Genomic DNA, 23,309 nt, shown 5'->3' with positions numbered 1-23,309 from the left:
ATATTTCAGCCATGTCGTGACGGGGATCAGCTGTGAGATCAATGCACTTGAGAGAGCTACTGGTTTCTAAAAGATGAACGACAATGATACATGCTGGTGAACATTACCCCCAAAATTGGCATTATAGACAGGAAATTGGCATCATTAAAAAGGTCATTTGTTTGGGCGGAAATCCGTTCCAAGAAAAAACATGGCATTATAACCAGATTGGCATCATAATAAAGGTCATTTGATTGGGCGGAAATCCGTTCCAAGAAAAAACATGGCATTATAACGAAGTAGTACTGGGTAGGGTTCATTGAATTATTAAACTGCTACCATTAGAAAATATTGGAAGACGAACAGAATTTCATAGTGTTCACCTTTTTTTATATGATGAGATGGTAATGTGTCTGTTATCCTTAGTGCCTCATGAGGCAGCTAGGATTGTATATCCCTCAGGGAGCTGAGAATGAAATTCGAGTGCACACTGATCCATTGATCGGGGTAATATTGTAGCGTTTTGGGTTGGTATTTGATGCATTAGTAATAAAGATGTAATTTATTGATTTTGATTTCGCAGTAAACGTCAGGTGGATTTGATTTACGAATGCTACAGTGTCAATATTATTGTTCCGAAAATGAAGTATACATGCCTATTGACATGTTTTAGGCGCTCTTTCCTTGTACGTGTAACTATGCAGAAGTGCCCACTCTTGCCCTGACTGAAGTGACCAGCATAGTGGACACATGGCTTGAACAAGCAGGACGAAGATTGACCACTGGTCAGAGACACACAGTAGAGGAGGCCTTCAACAGGTGCCCGCTACCCCTCTTCCTGAAACTGTCGTTTGACCAGACGCTCAAGTGGCGCTCCTACTCCCCCAGCGACACTACCGTCCTTCAGGACACCGTGAGGGGCTGCATCAACACCCTTTTTCAGAGGATTGAAGAAATGCACGGGAAGATCCTCGTTGAGCGAGCCCTCGCCTATCTTACACTCAGTGAGTAGAAGGCAACACAACACCTATGAAACTACATACAAAGGACTGTCTTTGCTCATGTTGTACAAATCATGTATGCTGGTCGTAAGAGGCGACTTAAGGGATCGGGTGATGAGGCTGGTGATTTGGTTGATAGTGTGTCAACGTACACTCTACGGCGTGGTCGTTCATAATATCGGGTTCAGATTTGATGATTATTTACAGTCCGCCAACATACAGCAGGACTATTGCTTAGCGGTAAACAAAACAATCATTTGACTATGGTATGGTTTGTACGTGTGTATGCCAATTATAAGATGAGATTAGCTACTGTGTACTAGGAACATATTACAAATATATGTGTCTGATGAAGCTTCTCTGCTCGAGATGTTTGCCTGTGTTGTTACTACGACACACACTTTTTCCAAAGTGAATATAAGGAATTACTTCAAACAGCAATCGTCATCTTCAGATTATTTTCAACAATGCCCCATCGTTATTGCTGAAGTTTAATTATTATGAAAAAGAGATGAAACATGCCCCATAATCGTCGTTCCCTCCCCAGGCAGATCTGGCCTATCAGAGACCGAGCTGGAGGACATCCTGTCATGTGACGATGACGTCCTCAGTGACGTGTACATGTACTGGACTCCGCCTATCAGACGACTTCCGCCTCTGCTCCTAGTGAGGGTCAAGGCCGAACTCGGGCCGTATCTGGTTGACCGAGGGGCTGATGGCGTCAGGGTGTTCTACTGGTATCACCGACAGTTCATCGAGGCGGCAACCGACAGGTATTGCTGGGACTCTCAAGCTGTTGCTCACTTGCATCGCTCCCTGGGAGAGTTCTTCTCGGGAGTATGGTCAAATGGTACGTGCCAATTAATTGTCAAGACTTATTTTCTGACTACACGTTCATTCAAACGTACAACTTGTTTCTGCAGTAGATTTATACATGCGATTGCTGTCGGCGTTCGATAGCGCCTTTACGTCAGTGCTCACATGGCAAAATATATCTGAACAATGATATAAAAAAATGCATTGATGATAGATATATTCAAATTGTGCCATAGAATGTTTCTTGTGATATATCACTAAAATCAGATCTTACTTTACGCTACTGTTAAACAAAGATCTGAGGACATCCCATTACGGGTCACATCAGAACGGCCTTTCGTCCGACCAATCAGAGCATCGCTCTCCAGATCAGGAAAGTGTGTTTTCTAATCATGCAACCTCGAAGCGGTTAACATGGGGTATTTCGAACGACAGATACGGGCTTTACGACTGAATCCGTCAAAATCATCGTCTATCTCTCGCTCCAATGAGATAACATTTGAACTAAAGAGACTTTGCATAGACTGTAGACTGCCATTCAACCTAGGCCATCTGTGAAAGTTCTTTTGTTGAGTTTTCATGTTTTGAATCGAGAATTTTTGTCGAAACATTTTTCAAAGCGTAATCTGGTATGGAAGTGGCTAGCGTGAAACTAGTGCCGAACAACTCGAGAAAGCTGCATTCTTATTGGCTTATGTCGACTTCTTGTCAAAGGCATTTCTTTGGTCCGTCAAAGTTCGGAAAGGTAATTCTGACATGACCCGTAATGGAATGTCCACAGTTCCTTGTTTTATGGTAGCGAGAACTAAGATATGAAATTGATGAGATTGCATTTTGTACTTTTCGTGTTTTTTGCATGCAATGTTTGACCAATGATGAATTCAGAATCACCCTCTGATAGTGTGATCTAGTTAAATGTCAACCTCAAAATGAGTTAACATCCTGCAACACATTTTTGTTTTACTTCAAGGAAAAACAAAACCGTACACAGATTCAAGAGGTCAATCCGGAAATGCTGACCGTCACGTTACCTCACAGCCTGTTAAATATGGTACGAACTTTAACCGCCGGAAGTTAAACAACCTACCGTATCACCGCCAGAGGGCGGGTCAGAGCGAGCTCCTCATGGACGAATGTCTGTGTAACCTGGAGTTTGTGTCGGCCAAGTTGAAGTCAGAGGGACTGAGGTTAGTACTCCTTAAGTCGCAAATGAATGAGCCTGTCCAATTTCTGGATATATTGTTCTCTATGTTTTGCGTGGGGGCCTGGGATTATTTTGAAAAACAAATTTTGTCCTTCTTGGTCGTTAGATATTCTGAATGTTGAAACAAATATACATTGATTCACTTTGGCTTCCCCTTCTCAGTAAAAAGCGCGGTGGGTAGCCTAGTGTTTAAAGCGTTCGCTTGTCTCGCCGCAGACAAAACTTGAAGCACAATCGGGGCGAATCTGGGATTCAAACCACCATCATTGGTTTCTGGCACGCCTAAGCGAAGCAGGACGCTACTTTTAGAGGCATGTACACCATATATACAGAGAAACCAAGCATGGTCCGTTTTGTTGTTTGTAGTAGAATAAGTATCAAAATCCACAGATTTAATCTACGTGAAAATATTTGAACTCGTTTGTTTATTACAGACAAGTGACAGACGACTACCTCGACGCCACGTCCCACTTTCCAGATATTCAACCTCTCAAGACGCTTTCAGAAGCCATACACCTGTCCCAGGGTGCACTGGTCACCAGTCCTGACGAACTTCCTGCTCAGCTCATCAGCAGGATCAAGGACAGAAAAGTCAGTTGCTCTCCTTCTTTTCCAATACAAGTACTTGCTTCCCAGCTAACCATACAGGGTCGGTATCAGTTGATGCGATCAGGAAACAACACATGGATCGACCTCTGCGGTGGGTCAACTCATTTAGTAGTCAGCCTCCGAACACAAAATGTCTACATGGACACATACACGTTGGTTTAGAGACGTTGATGGCATGAAAAACACGTGAGCAGCTCTTTCAGCATGTGTGAGTGAGTGAGTTGGGTTTAACGCCGCTTTTAACAGTATTCCAGTTATATCGCGGCGTGACAGCTTAATGTGGGAGGAAAGCCCGAAGTGATGCAGGTCTCAGACATTTACAACTTCGGTCAGCATGAGTGAGTGAGTATGGTTTTACGCCGCTTTTAGCACTATTCCAGCATTGTCACGGCGGGGGACACCGGAAAATGGGCTTCACACATTGTACCCATATGGGAATCGAACCCGGGTCTTCATCGTGACGAGCCAACACTTTAACCACGAGGCTATGCCACTGCCTCCTTTCAACATGAAGCTCATATATTAAGCACATTGTCAAATGCACCATAAACACAAAGAATGAAATAATTATAAATGTAAGAATCATTTGAAGATTTCAAACGTGTTCTTCTGGCACCTACCTCGACTGACTTTAGTTCAGTGTTGTTGAGCTAGGATTCAACATTGGAGATATAATGCTACAATCGGACAATCCATTTTCATGGTTCGCAGGGTCTGGAGGATTTCGTCGCCCAGTGTCACGCCTCCCCCACCCCCTTCCTGCTCCCCTCCCAACGTATTGTGACCCTGACGGGTGGGGCACTCCTCCACTCCCCAGCGGAACACACCCAGGAGATCACGGGACTTGACCTCACCAGGGATGGGAAACTTGCTGTCACGTGTAAGTGGAGACAAATTACACAACTCTTTGTTCCCTTGTTCTGTTGTAACGCTTTTTTCATTCTTAATCTACATATAGAATCTACATCTTTCTAGAAATTCAACTTATATAATAAACAAAAGAAACAGACGTTCTGCACAGTTGAGCTTGAAATACAAGCGAAACACCCGTTGTAACCATCTGATCCTCTATTAATTATTATTTATGTCGTACGTAAGAGACAATGTTTTGTTGGCCCTTCCAAGGTGAAGTAGAGGACATTGATGGCCATGTATTCCGAGAAAGTGTCCGTTCATCACGGGTTCGAATCCCAGAATCGCCCTGATTATGACACTTGTCATCGTTTCTTCATCACCCCATTTTCCCGAGGCAAGAGAGTTAACTGACTATAAAAGTTGAGTTTCCACCCTTGCCGAACTAGGCTGGTATTATGGAGTTACATTTTGGCTGGACTAACGAGTTTATGCATAGTTCAATCAAAATCGCGCAACGAAATCGAAATCCGGTTCGTAAACTGTCGTGCAGATTTCGGTCGATTGCAGGATTTGCAAAGCATGTGCACCGCCAACTCAGCAACGCCACTTTTAGCAATATTCCAGCTATATCGGAGAGGGGGGATGTTACACCAGAAATGGGCTTTATACATTGTAGCCATGTCGCGAATCGAACCCGGGCCTTCGGTGTGACGAGCGAACGCTGTAACCACTAGGCTACCCCACCGCCCCTGGCATTATGGAGGAACGTAGTGTATACAAACCTGTTAAGTATTTACGATAGCGTTACGCACCATTAACACACTCACTCCCTCACTTCTCCCAGGTGGAATGGATAACTCCGTGAAGACGTGGGACGTCGGTACCGGCAAACTCCTCCGTTCTATAGACGACACAGGCCCACAGTCTAACAGGGTCTACACAGCCTGTGCCGACACGCTCGTCATCGTTGTCACCAGCAACAACATCCGGGCCTTCGACCTCCACTCGGGAGTGGAAGCGTACACGCTCTCCAATTACATGGCAAACTCAGGCTTCTGTCTGGCCGGAAAGGACAAGACCGCCATGTTTGTGTTTCTCGAGAAGAACGTTCAGATATATTCAGCTGCTGATGGGGCGTTCGTGGGAACGGCGTCTAATGCGCATGTGCAGGAAGATGAGAGCATGGGAAGCTCATCTGCTGTAGCAGGTTTGTTGTTATATTTAGTATCAAGTTCAAGTTGGTAACCTAACCTGTTATTGTAAATATTATATGAAGTCTTATCTTCTTTCTAAATCATACGGGGGCACGGGTGGCCCAGACGTCTAAGGCGCCGCGATTCGCTGTGCAGAGTTGCGTCCCTTGGGCACGCCAGAAACCTATGATTGTGGGTTCGAATCCCGGTTCGCCCCAGTTATGTTTCTAGGTTTGTCAGCACCATACCCGTCCTCGTTGGTTTCACCGAATTGGTAAACGTCTGAGACCTGCATCACTTCGGGCTTTCCTCCCACATTAAGCTGATCCGCCCCGATATAACTGGAATACTGTTAAAAGCGGCGTTAAACCCAACTCACTCACTCACTCTAAATCATACATGTAATATACAACTGGACTACTTACTCAACATACACTTACATTGACGTCTGTAGTAGGTAGGATGGACTTGTCATGTATGTACAAACACCGACGAAACGATACTCATTTATCTTCTACTTACGGCAAAATATTACGTTTATAAATGCTTGAAAAGATCTGTACATTTAATAACTATGTAAAGGAGCTTGAGTTTCATGTATACATTGTTAACAATAAACAGAAAATGGACCATGTGATGATAGAGTGAATATCAGAATCTCTGCCCAAGTCATGTCTATTAAGTCTGCACATACTACGTCCCGTTAGGCCAGCCACGTGGTCCTGTAGGGTCTGTTTGCAAATCCGTGGCACCTAATGTGAATTAATTTATTTATTTTTAAATTAAAAAATTAAAAATTATAAAAAATAAAATGTATGTGCAAACGTTTTGGCGACTAACCAGCAGCTTACGTTACATGTCCCCAGCGGGCTGTGAATATACTTTGAGTGCACACTGATCCATGGCGGAGGCAGTAACGGCCTGGGTGACGTAAGCATGCTTACAGGCATGAATATGGCGCGCAACGAAAAAGCAAAGATGAAAAGTTAAAGAAAAGATTTACAAAGTTCTTTTCAGTGAGCTTATGTACAAACTTTATATATAATATCGGGGGAAATAAAAAAAATTACGAAATATGATAATTATAACCTTAGACTGTCAGGACAATTGTCTAAAAACAGAAGCATCGGAATAGGATTATCAATGCATCCGATACATAACGGTCATGCATATATTTTTCGAAGCGCTGTCTGCCTGACTTTAAATTTCCTAACGCTGTCAGTTCGCATAAATAAATGGGGCTCACCATCGTAAGTCGTAAAATGTTTATAAAACAATTATTCAGTAAAATGGGCAATTTGAAAAAAAAATGTATGAAAGCAAAATTTAACATAAAATTGAAATTTCTAAATGTCAAATTCGGGCTTTACTTAAAGGTGACAGAATTTCTGCTTGCCATGGAAATTTAGAAATTAAACAGTCTAATCTGTACATCCCATTGGTTATTTAAGGTTATTAAACAGTCGTTAAGAATGACCAAAAATACCCTTGAGATTTTGTGGCGTGAGCTTGCTTCTACTTTCTTGTTAGCAATAGTCCAGCATAGCCAAAGGAGGGAATAGAACATTGGCCTTCGAACGAACGCTTAATCCACAAGTCTACCCACCTCACTCTTGTCATTTGGTCATTCGGAGCGCTATTTAATTTCCAGGATGTGAGGACTTTGTGGCAATATCTGAAGGTAACCATGGAAACAAGATGTACATCTTCAACGTCAGTGATTCAGCCTTCCTGTCAACGGTGATAGCGTTACCTGTCTCCGAGGCTAATATGAAGGATATTATCAGTTGTGCGGCTTTCTCAGCGGACCGGAAACGCGTTATTATCGGCGCGGGCCAATCACTTCATCATATGTTCTTTGATATCCACACTGGTGATTTAGTTCGTACATTGCCCGGTAAGTCAACTCACCTTTTCATTATGTGTTTATTTTAAATGAATTTCAATTACTTCACTTTTTTCGTCCATCAGTCTTGACGACATAGGACCGTCTGTTGTATACGTGTTGTCGCTATTTATAACCAACGAATCAAGCGACGTCCTGGTTCAAGCGAGAGGGAAACCATTCAGCATTCAGACCAATGAGAACTCAGCTTACATAGCACTAAAGATAACATTCTTCCCTTGCTCTAAACATTGTCACAAAAAACAACAGGGAATACTTAAATTATAAAGCGAGACTTACATGTAGGTTGAAGAGTTTATTTCCTATGGGCAGTAATTATCGGAAAATCAAATGCTCATTCTCAACGCTATAAGCACATTATTTGTTACATTAGAGTAGTACAAAATACAAACAATACTTTCCAAATCTTCAAACTTCCAAGTTTCACAATGCATTATGATTGTTAAAATCGTCAGATGCTTTGTTTGTCAGTTTTTAATTCGAGAAGAATCCTATCATTAGCTTGTATCTGTCAATTCATACTCACGCCTTGTGTAATCTCGATGACGAGATGTGCGAGATGTGACGTTTTGGCAAGTGACATAATGTCTCTGACCTGTAGGACAGAAGCACGACCGTATGTCAGCATTCCTCCACGCCACCCCCGACGGCAACTACCTCATCTCCTCCAACTGGAACAACGTGGTCATCTGGGATCTACAAAAGTCAGAACGCCATATTGTTCTCCAACATATCCACAGGTCAATTGTCAACGCGTTGACAGTGGATATGCGCATCTTCGTGACGGCCACCAATGACCTGATGCTCAGGATCTGGGACCTGACCCGAGATGACTCTCAGGGCCTTGGTGCCCTGCTTGCAGAACAACAACCCCTGAAGACTGACGTCACAAGTGGTGCCCCGTCGTCCGAGTACTTTGTCCTCAAGTAAGTACTTAGGATTTGACTATAGATGTTTAGAGAGAAGAAAATATCGACCTCGACCTGTGTTAAACGAAAATGTGTGAGTTGGGTTTATCGCAATCTCATTCATCTTCCCGAGGGGGGCGGTCGGGTAGCCTAGTGGTTAAAGCGTTCGCTCGTCACGCCGAAGACCCGGGTTCGATTCCCGACATGGGTACAATGTGTGAAGCCCATTTCTGGTGTCCCCCGCCGTGATATTGCTGGAATATTGCTAGAAGCGGCGAAAAACCATACTCACTCACTCACTCTTCCTTAGGCAAGGGAGTTAGCTGACTATAAAAGTCCAGTTTCCAACCTTGCCGAACTAAGTTGGAATTCCGGAGTTACATTTTGGCTGGACTAACGAGTCTATGCATATTCTAATTAAAATCGCGTAAACAAAATTGCAGATTTCGGTCGAGTGCAGGATTTGTCAAGCATGTGTACCGTCAGCTTGGCGTCGAAAGATATTTTCCAAATTGTTTCATGTTTTTTAATCATGGTGCTCATGATATGATGCGTTTCGCGAGGTAATACTATTAATAATAAAAATAAATGTATTTATAAAGCGCAGCATTCACTGTGCATAAGGCCCGTTGTGTTACAATATAGATTTTGGTTTTCACCAGATCGTCTTGACTGGGCGCCGACATTTTGTTTAAAGCAAATGCAAATAATATAAGAGGTTGAAGCTGATTGGTCAATAGGAGGGACATATAGGGTAAATGACTCGTAATAGCCACTGGTGGCGCTACGATTGAGCCACGAAATTCCAACCTAATTCGGCAAGGGTGGAAACTGGACTTTTATAGTCGTTTAACGCCCTTGCCTTGGGAAGATGAATTCGCGTGAAGATCTGAGGACACCTCCATATAAAATCGCCTTCATGTGAGCTTTCCAATCAGACAATCAGCATCGAGGCTTATAAAGTGAACGAACAATTTATACCAGCATAAGTGGTATTCCAGTTTCAAAGTGGTAAACGTCTAAGACCTAAATCTTTGGCTATCCTCCCACATCAAGCTGACAGCCGTCATTTAACTGCTATACCGCCCAAAGCATTAAACAACATATCCACTATTGACGTATTGTCTCCTTTGCTTCAGATCCATGTACGCGATGGACAGCCCGCGGTTCCTCCTGCTTCACGGGTCATTCCAAATCAAGGGCGTGGCCAAGGAGTACATCCGGGTGTATGACGTCACAACCGCCACCGTACTCAGACAGGTCAAACTGGTAGGCATGCTTTGTGTGACTGGGTTTTTGTCTACCTAAACGAGTTGATACGCGGTTGCCGATTTTTTGTAGGCTACCAGTGAACGTCACTAAACAGCATCCATTGGTCCTCCGTATCGAACGGAATCAAATAGGGGACTAAATGGAGTTTGTTGTGAACATCAGCAGAGTTGGGTTTTTTGTATTAATAATTGTTATCGCCAAACACAAAACTCCAAGGCATTGCCATCTTTTGATACACTAGTAATTACAGAAGCTGCGCATGCGCACCTGTAACCGGATATGGTACAGATTTGTACCACATGTTTTGGTCGCCGCTGTTCCCTAAACTCGTCAAGCTTGAACAAGTTCAGAGGATTTAAACCCAGACGGGTACAACGATCAGTGGCGCATGGGTAGCCTGTTTAGGCGTTCACTCGTCAACCCGAAGGCCCGGGTTTGATTCCTAACATGACTACAATGTATGAAGCCCATTTTTTGTGCCCCCGCCGTAATATTGCTTGTATATTGCTGGAAGCGGCGTAAAACTATATATACACGTATGCTGATCAGAGATAATTTTATGTTTTATATCGTCTCAATTATGGAGGGAAGAAATCTCAAGAAACTACTTATTACATCATCGTAAATGTATCTGGTATTTTTTCACTTTCAGCAAAAATCAGATCAGCTGATCGTTCCCTACGGCGATCACTCAATACTTGTGGGGTCATGGGACAGAACGGCAAATGTCCTTGACCTTGTGACCTTGACCTTCATCAAACAGTTACAGGGCTATTTACCGAAAATGGCTACCTCGCCGAACGACATCCGAGTAATTGCTTGTGACAAAGGTTTGTGAAAGAATAAAACAAACCTGCAACTGCTTTTCATATGAATTGACGAAGGAAATAATTCCCAACCGCCGAAGAACTTCGCGACTGAATGCAAAACCAAGACTCTCTTGGTCTCTATGTCGTCATTTTGTTTCAGTTGCGACGCCAACAAAAGCACGGCGGAACATCAAAGTGTATTCCTTGGCTACAGGTCGCGTGACGTCAGTGATGAAGGCGGGTCAGTCAGAGCGTATATCAGGACTGCAGGTACGGAGACAAACATAACCACGACATGTTGCGACACTGACACCCCCAATAAATATATACAGTAAAGTACGTTTATAACGAACACGCTTATAACGAACTGACGGATATACCGAACTGATTTTTATGTCCCAACTATTTGCTGTAGTTATATATAGTTATGCTGTATATATGCTTATAACGAACTACGGTTATAACAAACTAAAGTTAGTGGTCCCTTTGAGTTCGTTATAACCGTAGTTTACTGTATTTTGTTGTGTCATTATAACCATAAGAGAGAATTGCAAGAAACCTGCGTATCAAGTTTTTGGTGTGGATCATTGCAGCTCAGTACTGACGAGGTTACGTTACTGGCCAGCACAACTAAAGGCCCGCTACTTGTGTTTAACACAAACACGTGCTGCTTCTTGTGTTCTGTCAACACAACCTTAGTGTCTCTGAAGAACGTGGTTGATGTCAGAATGACGTCAGACAACTTCCTGTTGTTCAAGTCGGATGTAGGCGATAAACACTCCATCGTTGTTTTGGACATGGCGAAAAGTAAGCGTTTTAGATTTCTAATTTATTGACATAAAGTCTTTGTCTTGCCTACAATCGCAAGCGTTAATTTGTGGTCGATTCTAAAATTTGCTTAAAGGAACGATCATTTGCTATACTTGTCGAGACCTAGGATTTTGTATAGAGATAGCGATAAAGGTAGTTTCCATATAGCTGCAAAACCAGATATTTTTAAATTAAAACAATGAACCTCAACATTTTTTTAAAGAAAAACACGTGGTATGTGACAAACAATTTTGTTCACAGCCTGAAACATAATTATATTTTGAAGAATTTCCAGGGCCATTATATTTTTTCACCCACCCCGAATATCAAAAATATCAAATTTTTATTTTATAATATATATATATTCTCACGTTATCACGTAAATTGTGACTATATTTATATAGAGACAGAGCACTGTCGTCTGCGCACTCAACCAGGTCATGGCGCGGTACGTAGATTCGATGTTGTGGCCGATGACACTGCTGTCGTTGTCACCGACGCGCACCTACACGTCTTCAGCATTTCGACAGGTTGGTTAAATGCCGTTCAGTTGAGTTCAACTACTAAACTTTCTTTTGAGTCCACTGAAAATGTATCGTAATGATTGATAAATAATTTCACTCATGAAGCTAACAATCAGATGTCCTTGTATCTCATTTTAGGTCAGCAGAAAAAAATATTGGGCTAAGCTTACCTAACACGACTCCGAATGCGGCAACTAAACGCATAACGCATTTATTATGCCAAAATGTTTACACTTCATGTTTGTGGTATCCATATCGCATAATTCTTCTTAGCTTAGAACGCTGACGTTAAGGGTCAAAGGGAGACTACTCTTCAAAGCTTAGCGGCCAAACCTTGTTGACAATTTTAACTATAATCTTTATCAATAAAGTCACGAACATGGTTTGAAAAAGAGTAAGGTCCTGGCACATCATAATTAATGATACAAAAACACAAAACAGTGTCGAATAACGAATTTCTGTACCAGAATTTTCATGTGAAATATGTGAAGCGGGTGTTGGAAAATCCAAGATGGCTGTTACTGATACATGGTATCACAATCATTTTTGATTTTTACTGACGGTATATGGGCTCATGTGAGGTGAGTAGTTCTGCCCTCTCATTGGTCAATTCCACTTTGCGGCATAATAAAGACTTATACATACCAGGGGAACGGGTAGGATGCATATTGAGTTGAGTGTTGAAGCTAAGCATTAGATACTATTGCATAAACAGGAGAACAGTTGGACTGTGTTCACAGCCGACACGGCACGTCACGAATCTGTTGCCGTGACGGCAGTCCCTACTTCACCACCTTCAACAACGACATCGACGACAACGCAGTGAAACTTTGGCAAACATCACCAGTGAAGTGTGTGGCTTCGTTTACGCCGGATATCCGGGTACGTTGGAGATCCATCCAGGTTGAGACACTCAAATCGTCAAAACAGTGTTGTTGAGGGCTATGATTTTGTTTGTTTTTATTGTTTAACGCCGCACTCAGCATTATTCCAGCTATATGACGGCGGTCTGTAAATAATCGAGTCTAGACCAGACAATCCACTGATAGACACCACGAGCATCGATCGACGCAATTCGGAAACGATGACATGCATCAACCAAGTCAGCAAGCATGATCACTCGATCCCGTTAGTCGCCTCTTCCGACAAGCATAGTCGCCATTTACGGCACGCTTTGGTTGCTGAAGACCTATTCTACCCCGAATCTTCACGGGTATTTTAGGGCTACGATGTCAATAACTGATTTAAACCATTCCAGGCTTAGTGATGCATGAAATGTGAACGGGTCGTCGTTTTCAAAATCATGTCACAGTCGCTATTTCCATCTACACCCTCTCTCACTACAAAACCCGCCCCCTCATCTTTACCACCGTCCAGCTCCCGGAACATGCACACAAATCAGCACCGAGGTGAAATCGATTTGGTTTCCGCACATTCCGACATATTGACTTGTTATTATCCCGCACCCAACAAAGTTGGCGGGGGATATAGAAACAGGCTCCGTCCGTCTGTCCGTCACGTTTCGTTTCCGGAGCATAACTCAGAAACCGTTCAATATTTTTTCATGAAACTTTGCAGGTCTGTCAAGTACATGCTGATCTGGTGCCTTTGCTATTTAGAAGTTATTTTTTTACGTTTCCATGGCAACAAGATGAACTTAGGTTCCAAACTCTTCTCTTTTTTACAATTTCCATGACAAGTTCCTCCACGAATAAAAAAGGTTAGGCTTTGTTTAGATTTAATTATGTCATAAATTCTGCAACAGGGGCGGGGGATATAGCCACGTTAGTGGCAAACTCTTGTTTGTTTTAATGATAACTTAATTTAGCTGTTTATATTTCGTCATGATCATGGGAACACGTGGAATTATTTGAAGGGTAAAACTGTATCTGCGTCCTTGCAAGAAAACCGTGAAGGAGCCAGGGATGTACAGCATGTTTATGTGTTTCAGCCACGTGAGATATTTTTGTCCCGGGATGGCCGCACCCTCCTTGGTTACTTTAACACCACCCCCTACCCCGTGTTGTGGACGCTACGGGGCAGGGATATCTCACCTGGGGGTGAGGCCGGAGACACAGGACAACTGCCCAACCCGTACGGCATTGAGTGTAAGCGTTTCCTTTCAGTAAACTTGATGAGATACACATGGGTTTTTTTTGTTTAACGCCGCACTCAGCAGTATTCCAGCCATATGACGGCGGTCTGTAAATAATCAAGTCTGGACCAGACAATCCAGTGCTTGACATCATGAGCATCCATTCACGCAATTGGGTTTCGATGACATGTATCAACGATGTCAGCGAGCCTGACCACCCGATCCCGTTAATCGCCTCTTGCGACAAGCATGGGTTGCTGAAGACCTATTCTACCCCGGATCTTCAGTGTGTGTAGGTGTGTGGGTGTATGGGAGGTAGGGAGTGGTATTGGTGGCATAGTTGTAGTTTTTGTTGTGAAACGCCGCACTCAGCAATACACAAGCTAAATGGCATCGGTCTGCACTTCATCAGCATTGAAACACGAAAATGAGAACCACGCCTGACAACTCGATCCATTTAGTCGCCTCTTTCGACAAGCATAGATGTTGGGGACTGTTTTTTTCCATACATCTAAAACAATTTGGAGGAAGAGAGACAGAGACTTTCTGATAATAGTTATATTTGCTGATTAATATTTTAAAAAAAAATTCTTCAGATTTTGGGATGTTATCGAGTATTTGAAACCTGCTAATGCCAACGTAAATGGTTTTTAACATGCTGTGTGTTCTTGTATTATTAATTCGACGTAGATGTTTTGGAATTGTTTTTCTTTGATAGATTTGGAAGCAGATCTCAGCAGCCCTCGCGAACAGCTGCCAGAGGACCGAGAAGACCCGGACAGTGACGAAGACGTGGCCACGTGATCAGTAATGATGCTGTATATATCACATATGTGCCAAATATGGACATACCTCATACATACCAAGCAGTGAATCGGGATAGTGACAATGATATGGAAATTACGCAATCATCGGACATATGTTATTTTATTGGCCTTGTTAAAAGAAAGCGACTCTAACCTTGAGGCATCAATACATCTCCAATATCCAAGGGGGCACGGGTGGCTCAGTCGTCTAAGGCGCCCTGATTTGCTGTGCAGAGTTGCGTCCCTTGGGCACACCAGAAACCTATGATTGTGGGTTCGAATCCCGGTTCGCCCCAGTTATGTTTCTAGGTTTGTCAGCACCATACCCGTGCTCGTGGGTTTCACCGAAATGGTAAATGTCTTAGACCTGCATCATTTCGGGCTTTCCTCCCACATTAAGCTGACACGCCGCGATATGACTGGAATACTGTTAAAAGCGGCGTTAAACCCAACTCACTCACCCACTCACTCACTCCATTATCCAAATTGATGGAGTCGTGGTCGGGGGTATTAGGGAGACCTGCTCACGTTTTGCCTTGTTTCTTTTTATTTACTGATACACGTTCTTATACACTCGTTATGCTGGATACCTCCACGCCATTTCACAGTGGTTAAAGTAATGTAGTCCTGTTGTCCAAGCTCTGCTGTGATACCCTGCTCAGCTGCTCAACAAACTCACGACCCGTGAAGATTCCGGGGTAGAATAGGTCTTCAGCAACCCATGCATATAATCGTGTCTGGACCAGACAATCCAGTGATTGATATCATGAGCATCGATCCACGCAATTGGGATCGAAGACCTGCATCAACCAAGTCAGCGAGTCGGACCACCCGATCCCGTTAGTCGCCTCTTACGACAAGCGTAGTCGCTTTTTACGGCAAGCATGGGTTGCTGAAGACCTATTCTACCCCGGATCTTCACGCGTTCGGAGAAAGGGTTGTTGAAAATCAAGTTGTTCCTTCGTGCAGTGTTTTCAGTCATGGACCAGCACAGATGTGATATTAATGGGGAAAAAAGCGATACTGTGATATTCGCAATATTCTGTTTGTATATGGTTGTTTGTAAATTATTTTGTTCTACTCATTCGTCTAATTAAACTCAGATAGTTTACTCTGATACGATACCTCTTTGCGGCAACATCTGAACTTTCTATATATATATAGATAGATAGATAGATAGATAGATATATAGACCTCTTTGCGGCAACATCTGAACTTTATATATATATATATATATATATATATATATAGATAGATAGATACATACATACATACATACATACATACATACATACATAGATACAGAAATGAGATATCGAAACTATTTTGTTCCAATGGAAATGAAAAGAATTGGCCTCGTGGTTTTTTTACCCAAATAAAGTTCCCGAAAAACTTGTCTTTTGTATACAATTTTAATTATGTGGCTCTTTTGGAGCAGTGCCCGAAGGCTGTGTGCCCGCTACATGGCTTTAAGTTAAGCTCGATGTCACCACTACACCGTATATCGCTTTTATGTATTCCCGGGCGATGGAGGAACTTAGTGTATACGTAGTGAAGGGTCAATCTTGGTAGTCCCAATATGTGGTGTCAGTCTTGGTTGTCCCAGTTATTGGGGTCAATCTTGGTGGTTCCAATGTGTGGTGTCAGTCTTGGTTGTCCCAGTGATTGGGGTCAATCTTGGTGGTCCCAATGTGTGGTGTCAGTCTTGGTTGTCCCAGTGAATGGGGTCAAGCTTGGTAGTCCCAATGTGTGATGTCAGTCTTGGTTGTCCCAGTGATTGGGGTCAATCTTGGTGGTCCCAATGTGTGGTGTCAGTCTTGGTTGTCCCAGTGATTGGGGTCAATCTTGGTGGTCCTAATGTGTGGTGTCAGTCTTGGTTGTCCCAGTGATTGGGGTCAATCTTGGTGGTCCCAGTGTGTGGTGTCCGTCTTGGTTGTCCCAGTGTGTGGTGTCCGTCAAGATTGACACCACACATTGGGACTACCACGAATGACCCCAATCACTGGGGCGGCAAAAATAGATAATACCGGAGCTGATTTGTCTGTGATAGACCTAACTGTAAATATCTCCGCAGCAAGTCTCAACCCAAGCTGAGATAGTCTTACTAACCTACTTACGCTGTACTGATCACCCAGGAACTACAACCAATATGGAGACAGCGCCGCTCGTTGTACTCGTTGTACTTATAGTGAGTAGCGTACAGGAAGTTTGTGGTTTCTTTCCTGTTCATCCGTTCATTTGAAAGGAGACGATACTGTATATTATCCTCAGCTTGGTGTCTACGGAATGACGTTGTCTTATACATTTCCACTGAAGTATCTGGGCTAATTATATCATTTTGTCTGGTAGCCACTGGCTCCCATTGTGTACAATGTTCATTGAATTTTACAGCATACTGCTGTATAGAAACACAGCGTTAAAAGACCCGTGAAGATCCGGGGTAGAATAGGTTTTCAGCAACCCATACTTGCCGCTAAAGGCGACTATGCTTGTGGTAAGAGGCGTCTAACGGGATCGGGTGGTCAGGCTCGCTGACTTGATTGATGCATGTCATCGATCCCAATTGCGTAGATCGATGCTCATGATGTCAATCACTGGATTGACTCGATTATGTAAAAACCGCTGTCATACCGCTGGAATATTGCTGAATGCGGCGTTAAACAACAACTAAAACAACGTTTAAATCAAGAGTTGGTTCCAAGCACACACTGATTACCATAAGATTACAGTGAGGTGTATGTGTGTTTTGTTGCTGTATGTTTTTTATGCTATATGGATTTACGCATTGTATCCGAGTGGAGAATCGAACCCGGACCTTTGGCGTGACGAGCGGACGCTTAATTCGTTAGACAACCTCACTACATATTCGCACATTGTCATGACCAGGTTCTCATTGCCATTGTTGATGCATGTCATCGTATCTCATTTGCGTAGATCGATGCTGATAGCAATCACTGGATTGCCTTGATGGTCTAGACGCGATTATTAACAGGTCGTCGCTAGAGAACACTGTACTATATACGTCGCTCATGTGTAATAGACGGTCCCTTGTACTAGTGTACATGCGCAATCGGAACCGGAACCAGATATAATATATAAACATGCCCGTGTTTCAACCTGTCCAATACTAGGTTAGTTATTGTCATTTCGCGCTGACTCTCTCAAGTAAAGTGATCGAACAAATGTAACTCTGTCCTTATTTAGTCGCCATGCAGTGGACTTTTTCTGAGTTAAACAAACAAACATTGTCACTGTTCCAAAGTTAACTTACTCAAACCTGTAAATCTTTTACTTCACTCGAAAGTTAATCTTTAGGAGACGATGTTTAAATATTCATCGCACGTCATATTGGTGTTGACATAGGTGTTATTGCGAGTAATACCGCTTTTTAAATATTTCTGAATATGATGTGGAAAGATCATCAACATTCATCACCGCGTCTACATACGACCTTGAACTTGAGTGTTCAAAGTAAGAGTAGCGCCCCTTGGACCAAGTGGACATGCAGTCGTTAGAAATGTCGTCCTTATGTCAACTGATGCAATCTCGTCGTGAATCTTTTGTGCTCCGAAACAGAGCAGGTGGTGTTACAGTATCTTAACGGTCCCTGCACCCAATTTTATAACAGTTGCGGCCTCTTACGAAATCACATAGCCATCCTGACATGACGCGATGTGTGGATCGTCTCGCGGGGACCCCTTCTGACCAACACTGATCCGAGTTGGACGCTCGATTTTCCGTGAATGCAGATGTTTCAAACTTGGTGATGTTTGTGTGTATAAATAATGTTATGAACGTGATTTTAAAATCGGCATCTTATCGATTTATATAACTGATCACACTAGGCACTGTATTGCCAGACTGCTGCTTGAGACAAATGCTATGGTCAAGTCATCAGCTACGAATGTTCTATTCATACGCCTTCTTTCAACTCTGAGTAAGTGAGTGAGTATGGTTTTACGCCGCTTCTAGCAATATTCCAGCAATATCACGGCGGGGGACACCAGAAATAGGCTTCACAAATTGTGCCTATGTCGGGAATTGAACCCGGGTCTTCGGCGTTACGAGCGAACGCTTTAACCACTATTCTACCCGACCGCCCCCTTTTGAATATCCATAATATGCAAAGTTTGAGTAAGTAATAAATAATTTTACACTCGTCTCTGTGAGATACCGTTTTTAGGACACTCACGTTAGATATTTGTATTAACACAAACGGAACGATATCCAACAGGAGCTTATTTAATAATCTACATGTATACATTTGTGAGTGCGTCCTACGTTTCTACACTACACATACTCTGACATCAGTACGAAACAAACTCTCATCACTCGGGTCAACTCGGCTTATTCCTTCGATACCATTCGTGACCAACTCGTGTTATTGCAGGTTACGGAAAGGGACGAGTGCTTCGATACATGAATACTTCGGCTAACAATAGCGTAGTGATATTAAAGATCCCACCGCATATAGTCCCTATAACATGACGGCAATGTTTGAAGACAAATCATCCTGTGCTGATAGGGAGTTAGGTATTTGATGTGAAGTCAAAAGCAAACGGAAACAATTTTGTTTTGTTATTTAATATTTCCCGCCAGATTGTGGCATGTAAAATTGATTCTAATGTGGATACCAGCCACTGCTGCCCGTAGTTCTATGGGAGTGAGTGAGTCGAGCCGAGTTACACTCACACATTATAATCCCTATTTTACCTTCAGTGTTCAGTGAACCTTGTCCCGTGGACAGAGTCATGCGAGACGGCCGCTGACTGCCCGTTTCTGTACTGTTGTGTGCACCCAAAGGGCAACTCCGTGGACAACCAATATCGCCAGCATCAGCACAACGCTGGCGCTGTGACTGGTAGACGGAGTGAAGGCGACGTCGACAACGACCTCGTTGACAGCGGTAGAAGGGCAGTGAAGGGTACCTGTCAGACAATGAAGGCGCAAGGACAAAGTAGGTTAAACTAAACCAGACCACACCCTCCCTACCCAATTCGGTTACAGACAAAACGCTGCATCTGTTGGTGGTTACCGGAACGGTGACCGGAAGTGATCTCTGGCTAGTCACATCACAATTCTTTAATCCTTATTTCAAAATGTCCAGTCGGTTGAGTGAGTGAGTGATTTGTGTTTCAAACGCCGCATTTAACATTATTCCAGTTACGGAATATCACGGCGCGTCAGCTTAATGTGGGTGGAAGTCTCGGACCTTTACCGCTTCAGTGAAACCCACGAGCACGGGTATGGTGCTGACAAAACTAGGAACAAAATGGGGGCGAACTGGGATTCGAACCCACAATCATAGGTTTCTGGCGTGCCCAAGGGACGCGACTCGCGGCGCCGTAGACGCCTGGGCCACCCGTACCCCTCCAGTCGGTTCAGGTGATTAAGATTAAGAATGAAACTTATAAATGAACAAGGTGAGAAACAAAACAAGGACACAGAACACAAGGTGATGATTTTATTATTATCCATCGGAACTGCCCGTTAACGTTGGTTTTCAAGATGAATAAATCAGACGTACTGCTCCGTATGCTCATATGATGAAGACTTTAGTGAGACTGATTATCTCATACACCTGCCATGAGGTATTGTTGACAGAGCAGAGTTGCGTTCCTTGTATGTGCCCGAATCACGCAAGGTAATCGAATCGCGGTTCGTTTTGATAATGTTTCTAGATTTGTCAGCACCATGCATTAGCTTGTGGGTTTGACCAAAATGGTGCATCACTTTGGGCTGTCCAACTCCATCAAGCTGACACGCCGTTAAATACTGCTCAATGTTCACTCACTAATATTATTACAGTTATCTTATCAAGGATTTACGCGACCTACGTGGTACTGATCCTGTTGTACTATTCTCCTCAGTCTGCTGGACAAAGACGGACGTTGCCTACTCCCCCCCAAAAGACATGACCGACGACTGCCCGTGTCAGAGAGGGTTATACTGTGTGGCCAATGGCGTCTTCCTGCCAGGGGGAGAAGTGGGTATGTCTGCTGCTGGAGAGAACTATTGTCAGCAATGTTACTGGTAGATGTATCTGAACGAACCGACGGTTTCATCGGCTAGGTCCCAAGATGTAACGGGTCCTTCTTCAGTTGTGTACTAAGGCGATCACGGGGTAGTGACGCATTCTGCCTTGGAATGAACACCAGGTGTTATGGGAAACAAGGGATCTATTCTGCCTTGGAATGAACACCGGGTGTTATGGGAAACAGGAGATCTATTCTGCCTTGGAATGAACACCAGGTGTTATTCGAAACGGGGGATCTATTCTGCCTTGGAATGAACACCGGGTGTTATGGGAAACGGGATCTATTCTGTCATTGAATGAACACCAGGTGTTATGGGAAACAGGGGATCTATTCTGTCATTGAATGAACACTAGGTGTTATGGGAAACAAGGGATCTATTCTGCCTTGGAATGAGAACCGGGTGTTATGGGAAACAGGAGATCTATTCTGCCTTGGAATGAGCACCAGGTGTTATGGGAAACAGGAGATCTATTCTGCCGTGGAATGAACACCGGGTGTTATGGGAAACAGGGGATCTATTCTGCCTTGGAATGAACACCAGGTGTTATGGGAAATAAGGGGTCTATTCTGCCGTGGAATGAACACCGGGTGTTATGGGAAACAGGAGATCTATTCTGCCGTTTAAGTAACACCAGGTGTTATGGGAAACAGGAAATCTGCCTCTCAGAGACCACAGGCTGACAAAAAGAATAACTGTTGTCGTAAATGTAAATTAGTCGTTCATTAGTGGGTCGTGGTATGTAATTGTCCACATGAATGAATATCTTGATTGTAGTCTTAGATCTTCATCTGGGCTTATTTTCTGTTTTTGTCTACTTCCCGGCAGGTGTATGCAGCATCTAGCAGAAGATCAACAGCACAGAAACAAGCGATACTGTCTATACTGATTTGTAAAGGGATTATAGTGTATCTTACAACATATGTACACACATACACGCGCATACACACACACACACACGCGCGCACGCACGCACGCACGCGCGCGCACACACACACACACACACACACACACACACACATTAAACAGGTGTCAATACAAGCTCTACGTGTTGGTGATTTGTCTGACCTGGGTTGTATGTTCTGTATAACAACATACATGTACAAGCCTGGCTGGAACGGGACATGTTTCAGTCAGCGTTCAAAGGCAATCAGTTTTTATTGATTGATAAGAGGAACCAAATAATTGTTTTCCGAAGATTTTCAAAAGAAATGAAAGGTTTCTTTGTGAGGCGCGTCGCTAATTGTGATAGTTGCACGTATATATCTCTGTAAACTACACATCTGATCACCTAGGAGTGGCTTTTCAGGAAGCTCTGCTTATCTCGGAATACCACTGACAACAGCTCTAACTGACCTTATGAGAGATGTACTTCATGACCCACATGTTACACGTAATCACAATGCCAAACCTGAAGTCCACTACCTGTATTTCCTGCCATTTTCTAAATTAGTATAGTTGCTACAGCTATTATAGTGTTAGTTGTACAGTTGCTACGGCTATAGTGCTAGGTGTATAGTTGCTACGGCTATAGTGTTAGTTGTAAAGTTGCTACAGCTAGTGTAGTGTTAGTTGTATAGTTGCTACGGCTATTATAGTGTTAGTTGTATAATTGCTACAGTTGTTATAGTGTTAGTTGTACAGTTGCTACAGTTATTATAGTGTTAGTTGTATAATTGCTACAGTTGTTATAGTGTTAGTTGTACAGTTGCTACAGTTATTATAGTGTTAGTTGTATAATTGCTACAGTTGTTATAGTGTTAGTTGTACAGTTGCTACAGTTATTATAGTGTTAGTTGTATAATTGCTACAGTTGTTATAGTGTTAGTTGTACAGTTGCTACAGCTATTATAGTGTTAGTTGTATTGTTGCTACAGCTATTATAGTGTTAATTGTACAGTTGCTACAGCTATGATAGTGTTAGTTGTACAGTTGCTACAGTTATTAAAGTGTTAGTTGTACAGTTGCTACAGTTATTATAGTGTTAGTTGTATAGTTGCTACAGCTATTATAGTGTTAGTTGTGTAGTTGCTACAGTTATTATAGTGTTAGTTGTACAGTTGCAACATTTATTATAGTGTCAGTTGTACAGTTGCTACATTTATTATAGTGTTAGTTGTATAGTTGCTACAGCTATTATAGTGTTAGTTGTACAGTTGCTACGGTTATTATAGTGTTAGTTGTACAGTTGCTACAGTTATTATAGTGTTAGTTGTATTGTTGCTACAGTTATTATAGTGTTAGTTGTATAGTTGCTACAGCTATTATATTGTTAGTTGTATAGTTGCTACAGTTATTATAGTGTTAGTTGTACAGTTGCTACAGCTATTACAGTGTCACTCAATACCCGGCGACCCGCATCATCCCGACGATCCCCCCGAGTATCACTTTTGCGAGTCTGACCCTTTTGTGCCACCTACGTGTGTACATGTAACACTCAGTGCTAAAAGTGCAAATTCCTACTGACACCGGTGCAATTTTTTCCC

General features: G+C 42.9%; 2 protein-coding genes across 4 annotated transcripts in view; both read left to right on the top strand.

The window, feature by feature from the left end:
• Positions 1–15,096, top strand: part of LOC124132025 (NACHT and WD repeat domain-containing protein 2-like) — a 33,540-nt gene extending 18,444 nt beyond the window's left edge. The window contains exons 12-27 of one of the 2 annotated variants that reach the window (XM_046495602.2): positions 653–983; positions 1,528–1,830; positions 2,767–2,983; positions 3,435–3,591; positions 4,321–4,489; positions 5,309–5,671; positions 7,309–7,554; positions 8,165–8,489; positions 9,611–9,740; positions 10,396–10,573; positions 10,713–10,822; positions 11,146–11,359; positions 11,767–11,892; positions 12,602–12,768; positions 13,838–13,994; positions 14,700–15,096. In XM_046495602.2, coding sequence (XP_046351558.2) covers positions 653–983; positions 1,528–1,830; positions 2,767–2,983; positions 3,435–3,591; positions 4,321–4,489; positions 5,309–5,671; positions 7,309–7,554; positions 8,165–8,489; positions 9,611–9,740; positions 10,396–10,573; positions 10,713–10,822; positions 11,146–11,359; positions 11,767–11,892; positions 12,602–12,768; positions 13,838–13,994; positions 14,700–14,785 — 3,279 coding nt within the window. In that variant the 3' untranslated portion in view covers positions 14,786–15,096. Of the gene's footprint in view, positions 1–652; positions 984–1,527; positions 1,831–2,766; positions 2,984–3,434; positions 3,592–4,320; positions 4,490–5,308; positions 5,672–7,308; positions 7,555–8,164; positions 8,490–9,610; positions 9,741–10,395; positions 10,574–10,712; positions 10,823–11,145; positions 11,360–11,766; positions 11,893–12,601; positions 12,769–13,837; positions 13,995–14,699 lie in introns of those variants that run through there. The other variant, XM_048396469.1, reaches the window with a different exon arrangement.
• A 1,706-nt stretch (positions 15,097–16,802) lies between these two features.
• LOC124132023 lies at positions 16,803–21,845 on the top strand. 2 transcript variants are annotated; one of them, XM_046495600.2, is made up of 4 exons: positions 16,803–16,975; positions 19,507–19,744; positions 20,658–20,777; positions 21,652–21,842. In XM_046495600.2, exons 1-4 carry the CDS (start codon positions 16,937–16,939, stop codon positions 21,666–21,668), a joined length of 414 nt encoding a protein of 137 aa, XP_046351556.2. In that variant the 5' UTR covers positions 16,803–16,936; the 3' UTR covers positions 21,669–21,842. The 2 variants fall into 2 exon arrangements, with proteins under 2 accessions (XP_046351556.2, XP_046351557.2); XM_046495601.2 differs by lacking the exon at positions 16,803–16,975 and adding an exon at positions 18,435–18,559 and having other exon boundaries at positions 21,652–21,845.
• Positions 21,846–23,309: the final 1,464 nt, after the last annotated feature.

The sequence above is a fragment of the Haliotis rufescens genome, unplaced genomic scaffold, assembly GCF_023055435.1.
Source record: "Haliotis rufescens isolate VD_foot unplaced genomic scaffold, xgHalRufe1.0.p SCAF_15, whole genome shotgun sequence".
NCBI classification, from domain to species: Eukaryota; Metazoa; Mollusca; class Gastropoda; order Lepetellida; family Haliotidae; genus Haliotis; species Haliotis rufescens.
The sequence above is the reverse complement of the archived record's forward strand: the minus strand, read 5'-3'. Positions and strand labels throughout refer to the sequence as shown.

Bases quoted from the DNA above. Each gene is read 5' to 3' on its own strand.
- LOC124132023 (XM_046495600.2), top strand. From the start codon at position 16,937: ATGGAGACAGCGCCGCTCGTTGTACTCGTTGTACTTATA. The intron at 16,976-19,506 runs GTGAGTAGCGTA...TTTTACCTTCAG, and splicing joins TTGTACTCGTTGTACTTATA to TGTTCAGTGAACCTTGTCCC. The intron at 19,745-20,657 runs GTAGGTTAAACT...TATTCTCCTCAG, and splicing joins AATGAAGGCGCAAGGACAAA to TCTGCTGGACAAAGACGGAC.